Source organism: Brachionichthys hirsutus, unplaced genomic scaffold (genome assembly GCF_040956055.1).
Source record: "Brachionichthys hirsutus isolate HB-005 unplaced genomic scaffold, CSIRO-AGI_Bhir_v1 contig_747, whole genome shotgun sequence".
Lineage (NCBI taxonomy): Eukaryota > Metazoa > Chordata > Actinopteri > Lophiiformes > Brachionichthyidae > Brachionichthys > Brachionichthys hirsutus.
Genome location: NW_027180339.1, coordinates 144,708 through 154,934, shown reverse-complemented (window position 1 = coordinate 154,934; position 10,227 = coordinate 144,708). Strand labels below are relative to the sequence as shown.

Genomic DNA, 10,227 nt, shown 5'->3' with positions numbered 1-10,227 from the left:
CATAAGGAAGTGAGTTGAGTTTATTGACAGGACAGGGTGTTGACGGATCAATGAGACTGGGAATATTCATTGGATTGGAGACGGAGCAATCAGACTGGGAATATTCACGGGATTGGAGATGGAGCAATCGGACTGGGAATATTCACGGGATTGGAGAAGGAGCAATCGGACTGGGAATATTCATGGGATTGGAGAAGGAGCAATCGGACTGGGAATATTCACGGGATTGGAGACGGAGCAATGAGACTGCGAATATTCACGGGATTGCAGACGGATCAATCAGACTGGGAATATTCACGGGATTGGAGGAGCAATCGGACTGGGAATATTCACGGGATTGGAGACGGATCAATCGGACTGGGAATATTCACGGGATTGGAGACGGAGCAATGAGACTAGGAATATTCACGGGATTGGAGACAGAGCAATCAGACTGGGAATATTCACGGGATTGGAGACGGATCAATCAGACTGGGAATATTCACGGGATTTGAGACGGATCAATCAGACTGGGAATATTCACGGGATTGGAGATGGATCAATGAGACTGGGAATATTAACGGGATTGGAGACGGAGCATTGCGACTAGAAATATTCACGGGATTGGAGACGGAGCAATGGGACTGGGAATATTCATGGGTTTGGAGACGGAGCAATCAGACTGGGAATATTCACGGCATTTGAGACGGATCAATCAGACTGGGAATATTCACGGGATTTGAGACGGATCAATCAGACTGGGAATATTCACGGGATTGGAGACGGAGCAATCAGACTGGGAATATTCACGGGATTTGAGACGGATCAATCGGACTGGGAATATTCATGGGATTGGAGACGGAGCAATCGGACTGGGAATATTCACGGGATTTGAGACGGATCAATGAGACTAGAAATATTCACGGGATTGGAGACGGAGCAATGAGACTGGGAATATTCATGGTTTGGAGACGGAGCAATGAGACTGGGAATATTCATTGGATTGGAGATGGAGCAATGGGACTGGGAATATTCAAGGGATTGGAGACGGAGCAATCAGACTGGGAATATTCACGGGATTGGAGACGGATCAATCAGACTGGGAATATTCACGGGATTTGAGACGGATCAATCAGACTGGGAATATTCATGGAATTGGAGACGGAGCAATGAGACTAGGAATATTCATGGGATTGGAGACGGACCAATCGGACTGGGAATATTCATGGGATTGGAGACGGAGCAATCAGACTTGGAATATTCATGGAATTGGAGATGGAGCAATCAGACTGGGAATATTCATGGGATTGGAGGCGGAGCAATGAGACTGGGAATATTCATGGGATTGGAGGCGGAGCAATGAGACTGGGAATATTCATGGGATTGGAGACGGATTAATCAAACAAGAAACAGGTGGGAAATGTGGGATTTTATTGTAAAGCAGAACTTTCTGTCTAAAGAAAGGAACCAGCAGGACGACTTCAGCCTTCGTCTCGTTAACAACACAGGAAGTGATTGTGATCCGTGAACAGACAGGAAGCACTGGGGGAGGGGCGGAGTCCAGGAGGAACAAAGACACGCCCGTTTACTCCGACACCTCCGGACTCGTTAGTGTCCAAGTCCCGCCGCAGGTTCCAGGAGGACTGGAAGCAAAGGAAGGATTTCTGAGGACGGACAGCAGAGACGACTCTAGAGGCCGTCAGATGTCTCTCGTCTCAGATCACATGACACCAGGAGGACCAATAGGACAAAGGGAAAGCACAAACAACCCAGCAGCCGAAGAGTTAAAGTGTAATGATGGAGGACGTTCTAAGGACGTCGGATGAAGACAGTCTTAAAGATCCTGTTTGACGTCTCCAGAGAAGAGAGACGAGAACAATCCCCGAAATATTTAAATGACACCGTTTAGACTCTAATCAATAAGTATCGATCACTGGATCCTCGTCGCTGATGTCTTTGATCGGATCGTGTTCTGGTGAAGACCCGGTGGACTCCAGTTCAAACAGGATGATGTGGGGACACCGCTCCTTGTCCCAGAACCCTGCGGAGACAGAACCAACAGAACTGAGCAGAAACGCCACGAAGCCACACCCGAACCCGATCAGTCCACCTTAAATGTCCAGGTGGACTCATTGTCTTTGTCCAACAACCTCAGATCCCTTCAGGTGAAACAGCTCCACCTTTTGTTGTGGAAAAGACACCAAAGGACAAAGACTATCTTGTCTCACAAGTCTGACAGAGAATAATCTCCCCGTGTCAGAAGGTTCTTCTACACATAGTTTCACACACGAAGACACTCACTGCGTTCATTCTGTCCTTGTCCCAACGCCCGCCGGCTGGATAACGACCTCTGGCTGGATGTCCACCTCTGGCTGCAGTCTCTTCGTGAGCTCAGCGCTGTCCTCAGAAGGTGGACGAGGTTTACCTGGATAACAAAGACGCATCAGTCCACCGCTCACGGTTGCAGGTGACGTGAACGGATGCGAGTGGACTCTGAAGCTGAAACCACCTCCTGTTTGCTTCATCAGGTCAAAGTGTCCAATCAAAGCCAGGAGACAGAGACTGGTTCTGTCTGGGTCGCTCACCTGTCCTCTGTCTGTACAGCTTGAATCCAACGGCAGCCGTGAGGACGAGAAGAACCGCTGCAGTGATGACGATGATGATGATGGCGTTCACGTTAGTGGGTTCCTCTGGAGAGCAGAAAACAACAAGTCAGAGAACAACGTCCATGTCCCAACAGAACCGTCCTGCAGACGGACACCACCTGGTTGGTGGTCCTGCCGTCCTCTTTAGGTGGTTTCATGTCCACCTGTCCACAGGAGGACGGTCTGTGCTGCTTTCTGTCCTGATGTTGGTTCCAGTCTCAGGGAGACTTGTCCAATGTTCTAATGTTCTAGTGTGTTCTAATGTTCTGACAGAGGTTTGACTTTAAAACTAGAAACTTCTGAAAAATGAAATGGATCCAAAAGACTTTTTCTCCAACTCCAGACTGAAACCTCCGAAGCGCTGGAACGCTGCGTCCCTCTGCTGAGGCTGGACAGTCCCACAGCTCTGTGGACCTGTCCTCATGGAGAAACACAAGGTTCTGATAACATCCTGGTCCACATCAGGAATATGGGGAACGTTTTACATCCCAGCTTCTGGAGAAACGAAGGAACGTGGTGAAGAACGCTGATTCGATAAAGGAGCGTTAGAATCAACGTGTCTTCCCACGGTACTGAAGGACTTCATGTTGGACCCGTGTCCCACCCTCCTAGCTTCACGTCAACATTCACTGGGTTCTGGATCATCCTGCTAACAAGCAGATCCAGGTCCAACAGAACCTCCTCCGTGGTTCTGGATCATCCTGCTAACAAGCAGATCCAGGTCCAATCAGAACCTCCTCCGCAGTTCTGGATCGTCCTGCTAACAGATCCAGGTCCAATCAGAACCTCCTCCGCTGAGGACATGAACTGACTTTACTGACATCGTCCTGCATGAATGAAAGCCCAGTGGACATCGGACCGCCACCACACACAGAACTATCACTGATTCAAAGGCTCCCGTCTTCTGTGCAGGTACCGGGTTAGGGTTCTGGTACCGTTGTCTGGGTCCCAGGTGGTTTATTGATTATCTGAACTCTAAAGTTACACAGAAAACAGCAAACGACAATAAAAGAAACAAAACTTCTGTCCAACTCTTCAAACCCATGATCTGGACCATCAGAGAGACAGAAATGTGTCCCCACCTTCACCCCCTGATCCCAGTCTCACCCCAGTTGGTCCAGATCTTTCCCTTGTCCAGTCTGGTGACCAAGTCGTCCTTCACACCGAAGAGCTGGAACACACAGTCGTACCTCCTCCAGTCTTCAGCCGCCGCCGATGAAAGGTCCAGGTCCACACTCATCTGGAAGGTTCCGTCATGGTTGGGGAGGATCTCTCCGTGCTCCACCTCCTCATGAAGCTCCTCCCCATCCTTCCTCCAGAAGAGAGCGGCTCTGTCTGGGTAGAAACCTGTAGCGAAGCAGCTGACGGGAGAGGAAGGAGTCTTCTGGAGGAGAAACACTGAGGGGAGCTCTGGAGGAGGAGACAAAGACACATTATAGAGGGGAGCACTGGAGGAGGAGACAAAGACACGTTAGAGAGGGGAGCTCTGGAGGAGGAGACAAAGACACGTTAGAGAGGGGAGCTCTGGAGGAGGAGACAAAGACACGTTAGAGAGGGGAGCTCTGGAGGAGGAGACAAAGACACGTTATAGAGGGGAGCACTGGAGGAGGAGACAAAGACACGTTAGAGAGGGGAGCTCTGGAGGAGGAGACAAAGACACGTTAGAGAGGGGAGCTCTGGAGGAGGAGACAAAGACACGTTAGAGAGGGGAGCTCTGGAGGAGGAGACAAAGACACGTTAAAGAGGGGAGATCTGGAGGAGGAGACAAAGACACGTTAGAGAGGAGAGATCTGGAGGAGGAGACAGACACGTTATAGAGGGGAGCTCTGGAGGAGGAGACAAAGACACGTTATAGAGGGGAGCTCTGGAGGAGGAGACAAAGACACGTTAGAGAGGGGAGATCTGGAGGAGGAGACAAAGACACGTTAGAGAGGGGAGATCTGGAGGAGGAGACAAAGACACGTTAGAGAGGAGAGATCTGGAGGAGGAGACAAAGACACGTTATAGAAGGGAGCTCTGGAGGAGACAAAGACACGTTATAGAGGGGAGATCTGGAGGAGGAGACAAAGACACGTTAGAGAGGAGAGATCTGGAGGAGGAGACAAAGACACATTATAGAAGGGAGCTCTGGAGGAGACAAAGACACGTTATAGAAGGGAGAGCTGGAGGAGGAGACAAAGACACGTTGGAGAGGGGAGATTTGGAGGAGGAGACAAAGACACGTTAGAGAGGGGAGATCTGGAGGAGGAGACAAAGACACGTTAGAGAGGAGAGATCTGGAGGAGGAGACAAAGACACGTTATAGAGGGGAGCACTGGAGGAGGAGACAAAGACACGTTACTGAGGGGAGCACTGGAGGAGGAGACAAAGACACGTTATTGAGGGGAGCTCTGGAGGAGGAGACAAAGACACGTTAGAGAGGGGAGCTCTGGAGGAGGAGACAAAGATAAGTTAGAGAGGGGAGCTCTGGAGGAGGAGACAGACACGTTAGAGAAGGGAGCTCTGGAGGAGGAGACAAAGACACGTTAGAGAGGGGAGATCTGGAGGAGGAGACAGACACGTTAGAGAGGGGAGCTCTGGAGGAGGAGACAAAGACACGTTAGAGAGGGGAGATCTGGAGGAGGAGACAAAGACACGTTAGAGAGGGGAGCTCTGGAGGAGGAGACAAAGACACGTTAGAGAGGGGAGCTCTGGAGGAGGAGACAAAGACACGTTAGAGAGGGGAGCTCTGGAGGAGGAGACAGACACGTTAGAGAGGAGAGATCTGGAGCAGGAGACAGACACGTTAGAGAGGGGAGCTCTGGAGGAGGAGACAGAGACATGTTAGAGAGGGGAGCTCTGGAGGAGGAGACAAAGACACGTTAGAGAGGAGAGATCTGGAGGAGGAGACAAAGACAAGTTAGAGAGGGGAGCTCTGGAGGAGACAAAGACACGTTAGAGAGGGGAGCTCTGGAGGAGGAGACAAAGACACGTTAGAGAGGGGAGCTCTGGAGGAGGAGACAGAGACACGTTATAGAGGGGAGCTCTGGAGGAGGAGACAAAGACACATTAGAGAAGGGAGATCTGGAGGAGGAGACAAAGACATGTTAGAGAGGGGAGCTCTGGAGGAGGAGACAAAGACACGTTAGAGAGGGGAGCTCTGGAGGAGGAGACAAAGACACGTTAGAGAGGGGAGCTCTGGAGGAGGAGACAAAGACACGTTAAAGAGGGGAGATCTGGAGGAGGAGACAAAGACACGTTAGAGAGGAGAGATCTGGAGGAGGAGACAGACACGTTATAGAGGGGAGCTCTGGAGGAGGAGACAAAGACACGTTATAGAGGGGAGCTCTGGAGGAGGAGACAAAGACACGTTAGAGAGGGGAGATCTGGAGGAGGAGACAAAGACACGTTAGAGAGGGGAGATCTGGAGGAGGAGACAAAGACACGTTAGAGAGGGGAGATCTGGAGGAGGAGACAAAGACACGTTATAGAAGGGAGCTCTGGAGGAGACAAAGACACGTTATAGAGGGGAGATCTGGAGGAGGAGACAAAGACACGTTAGAGAGGAGAGATCTGGAGGAGGAGACAAAGACACATTATAGAAGGGAGCTCTGGAGGAGACAAAGACACGTTATAGAAGGGAGAGCTGGAGGAGGAGACAAAGACACGTTGGAGAGGGGAGATTTGGAGGAGGAGACAAAGACACGTTAGAGAGGGGAGATCTGGAGGAGGAGACAAAGACACGTTAGAGAGGAGAGATCTGGAGGAGGAGACAAAGACACGTTATAGAGGGGAGCACTGGAGGAGGAGACAAAGACACGTTATTGAGGGGAGCACTGGAGGAGGAGACAAAGACACGTTATTGAGGGGAGCTCTGGAGGAGGAGACAAAGACACGTTAGAGAGGGGAGCTCTGGAGGAGGAGACAAAGATAAGTTAGAGAGGGGAGCTCTGGAGGAGGAGACAGACACGTTAGAGAAGGGAGCTCTGGAGGAGGAGACAAAGACACGTTAGAGAGGGGAGATCTGGAGGAGGAGACAGACACGTTAGAGAGGGGAGCTCTGGAGGAGGAGACAAAGACACGTTAGAGAGGGGAGATCTGGAGGAGGAGACAAAGACACGTTAGAGAGGGGAGCTCTGGAGGAGGAGACAAAGACACGTTAGAGAGGGGAGCTCTGGAGGAGGAGACAAAGACACGTTAGAGAGGGGAGCTCTGGAGGAGGAGACAGACACGTTAGAGAGGAGAGATCTGGAGCAGGAGACAGACACGTTAGAGAGGGGAGCTCTGGAGGAGGAGACAGAGACATGTTAGAGAGGGGAGCTCTGGAGGAGGAGACAAAGACACGTTAGAGAGGAGAGATCTGGAGGAGGAGACAAAGACAAGTTAGAGAGGGGAGCTCTGGAGGAGACAAAGACACGTTAGAGAGGGGAGCTCTGGAGGAGGAGACAAAGACACGTTAGAGAGGGGAGCTCTGGAGGAGGAGACAGAGACACGTTATAGAGGGGAGCTCTGGAGGAGGAGACAAAGACACATTAGAGAAGGGAGATCTGGAGGAGGAGACAAAGACATGTTAGAGAGGGGAGCTCTGGAGGAGGAGACAAAGACACGTTAGAGAGGGGAGCTCTGGAGGAGGAGACAAAGACACGTCATCAGGAGTCACTGTTGTCGCCAGAGACACTGAAACAACGCAAATAAACCTCAGAGGAGAGGAGGCGACAAAAGAAGGGAGGAGCAAAGGAGAAGAAGACTGAAGGAGAGAGACGGAGGACAGAGAGGTAAAGGACAGAGTGTGTCTCTGTGTGTGGGTCAGAAACAGCAGAGGAACATGAAGGTTGTTGGTTTGAAACTCCACCAGGTGATGTGCTTCTACCTGTTCTCAGCAGAGAGCTCCTCCCATACTCCAGATACTTCCTCCCCCACTCAGGACACTCCTGGGTGAAGTAATACTTGTAGTATTCCATCAGAGCTCTATCATGATCCCATCTGTGTTTGGTGATGACAGCCTGAGGACTGGGAGCGATCCATGTCTCCGTCTTCAGGTCCAGGACGATGAAGTCTTCTCCATTATAACCGAACTGCTGAAAACCAGTGACCTCTCCAGTCTCATCGTCCCACTCACAGCCAGACAACCGCTGGACAATGTGGACACCTGAGAGAGAGACAGACTCCAGTCATCGACCTGGTCCTCACTGGACCCAGCAGAACCAGCAGAACCAGCAGAACCAGTCTGTGTCCCGGAGCTTTAGAAACCCAGCAGTGATGCAAAAGGGTTCCTGCAGAGGTGTGTGTGTGTGTGTTTGTGTGTGTGTGTGTGTGTGTGTGTTTACTTCCTACAGCATGAACACAACATTTAATAAACACAAACAAACCTTCTGATTGGTTGAAGCGCTTCCTTAAAGTTTCTATGTAGAATTTGTTCCGTTCTTGGTTCCCCACATCGATCCTCGTCTGTTTGGTCCAGTACTCTGGATCCTCTGCTGTGACTTTGTCCATCCAGTCCTGTTTGGGTTCTGCTCTCTTGGTCTTACTGTCATAGTGATACATCTGGACGTCATCGATCAAACCAACGGCCACATACTCCGGGAAGTTTGAGACTCCAGAAGACGCCGTCTCGAAATACTTCAAAGAGTGAGTCTCTGAAAGAAAAAACAGAATCACGATCTGAAGGTTGAACCTGTTTCCACCTGATGACATCACTTCCTGCTCTCCACTCACACCTGAACCTGTGACCGATGACAACTTCTGGTTCTGATCACAGGTTTGAACTCTGAGGCTCCTGCAGCTGAAACCCAGCAGAACTTCTTCTTCTATGGTTTCACAAAGTCGCGCTGGTCATTTTCCACCATCAGCTGATAACTGGCATCATTTTCAAGGCCAGATGTCGGAGAGTTTGTGAATTAAAACGGTTTGACCCTAAAGATTTGGGTTTCAGCACCACAACAAATAAAGGTGTGACCCGGTCCCGAAACACCGTCAGGTCCTGATGGGCAGAACCTGCAGAACCCAAAGCCTGTTTCACTCACAACAGATTTTGTGATGAATATTTCTCATTAATATTGATACATTTAATATTTGAAGGACACGGTTCTATATAAGAAAGAACGCCAGTCTAACACCAGTTATAACACCAGTCAGCAGTTATTACAGCAGTTACAATACCAGTTATAACACCAGTTATAACAGCAGTTATAATATCCGTTACAGTCTGGATTCAGAGCGGATTCTGATCCTCTGACGTTCCAACATTCCCTCCATCATCAGCTGACGTCTCTTCCTTCTCGTCCTGGTTCTAACAGTTGGTTCTGTTCAGGTATCAACAGGAAGGTTCTCTGATTTGTTCTCTTTGAGTTCTGACACTTCCATTGTTGTTCTCCTCAGAACCTCCGCCGTCGTCTGAAGACGTGGACATCCTGTTTCTGTGTCACGTCCAGAATGCTGAACAAATCCGTCCCCTGCTCATAGTTCGGTGTGGAAACCGTGCGGTCCAGTCCATGCTGGGTTCTGAGGCTGACACGGGTCAGAACCCATCCAAACGGATCAGGACATTTGTCAGCTGGAGAATAAAGCTGTCCACTCTCTGGTGGACAAACTCTATCATGAAGACGCAGCTTGGAAACCATCTCTAAACCGGTTTGTTGTTGGACCTCAGCAGAACCACCGACCGACACCAGCACACCTCCGTCATCAGGTCTGATGTCCGTCTGAGCCGGAGGTTCTGAACCCATCAAATTAAAGAGGACAAAGAAGGAAGAACTACCTCTGTCCTCCTGTCCCATTTGGACCTGAAGTAAATGGACTTTACAGGAAGAACTTTAAGATGACGGGTCGGTACCGTTTGGACATTTCTAGACTCCTAACATTTCAGGAAGTCCAACAACAGAACCGTCAACCCAGACAGCAGGATAGAAACTCACCTCCCACCGCCCCAGGTACACCTGTACCCAGAACCAGAACCAGAACCAGAACCGAGGTCTTCATCGTGAACTGTCCCATCTGCAGCTCAAACAACAGAACAGCCACAAGATTCTTTAAAGCTTCCAGTCCGACCATCAAGGGTGAAGTGAGGACAAAACCCGAGAGGAGCGGACTTCCCCGTCCGTCTGAGCCAATCAGAATTTAGTCTGAGCCAATCAGAATTTAGTCTGAGCGATGACGTCACTTGTTACTCGGCAGAACTGTCACAGGTTGTGAATCAAAAGCGAAAGTAGAATGGATCTTATTTTAAGCTGCGTCAGAGTCTTTGTTTGAGCGTCTCAGCAGGTTCTGAGTTCTGGACGCTGAAAACTTCTGGACCGACAGAAACGTGAGCCGCTGTTGATGTTTGATCCGGACGCTGCTCCGCTTTCTGCTCCACTTTCACTGCGCTCATGTTCCTGGTAGAGTCAATGGGGAGGGGATAGGCATAGGCGAACTAGGCGGTTGCCTAGGGCGCCACCAGCTGGAGGGGGCGCCACTCCAAGCCTCGAAAAAAATATATATATATAAAAAAAAAAAAGAAAATAAACTAATAATAGTTATAATTTATTGCCCCAACGGGCGCCCTTTTCTCATGCTCTGCCTAGAAAATAAAAAACAAACAAATACAGAAAAAATTAAAAACAACACCCCCCCTCGTTGTTTGTCA

General features: G+C 50.0%; 1 protein-coding gene across 1 annotated transcript; it reads right to left on the bottom strand.

Moving 5' to 3' along the window:
* Positions 1 to 1,270: 1,270 nt before the first annotated feature.
* Positions 1,271 to 9,766, bottom strand: LOC137913695 (major histocompatibility complex class I-related gene protein-like). The gene is made up of 7 exons (XM_068757330.1): positions 9,518 to 9,766; positions 7,973 to 8,239; positions 7,474 to 7,752; positions 3,732 to 4,034; positions 2,565 to 2,669; positions 2,281 to 2,404; positions 1,271 to 2,020 (listed from the first exon to the last, which is right to left on the bottom strand). Exons 1-6 carry the CDS (start codon positions 9,651 to 9,653, stop codon positions 2,286 to 2,288), a joined length of 1,209 nt encoding a protein of 402 aa, XP_068613431.1. The 5' UTR covers positions 9,654 to 9,766; the 3' UTR covers positions 1,271 to 2,020; positions 2,281 to 2,285.
* Between the last annotated feature and the right edge of the window lie 461 nt (positions 9,767 to 10,227).

Coding starts and splice junctions, on each gene's coding strand:
- LOC137913695 (XM_068757330.1), bottom strand. CDS start 9,653: ATGGTCGGACTGGAAGCTTTAAAGAATCTTGTGGCTGTTCTGTTGTTT. Junction 7,753..7,972: donor GCGCTTCAACCAATCAGAAG/GTTTGTTTGTGT, acceptor TCTCTCTCTCAG/GTGTCCACATTGTCCAGCGG. Junction 4,035..7,473: donor GAGCTCTCTGCTGAGAACAG/GTAGAAGCACAT, acceptor CTCCTCCTCCAG/AGCTCCCCTCAGTGTTTCTC.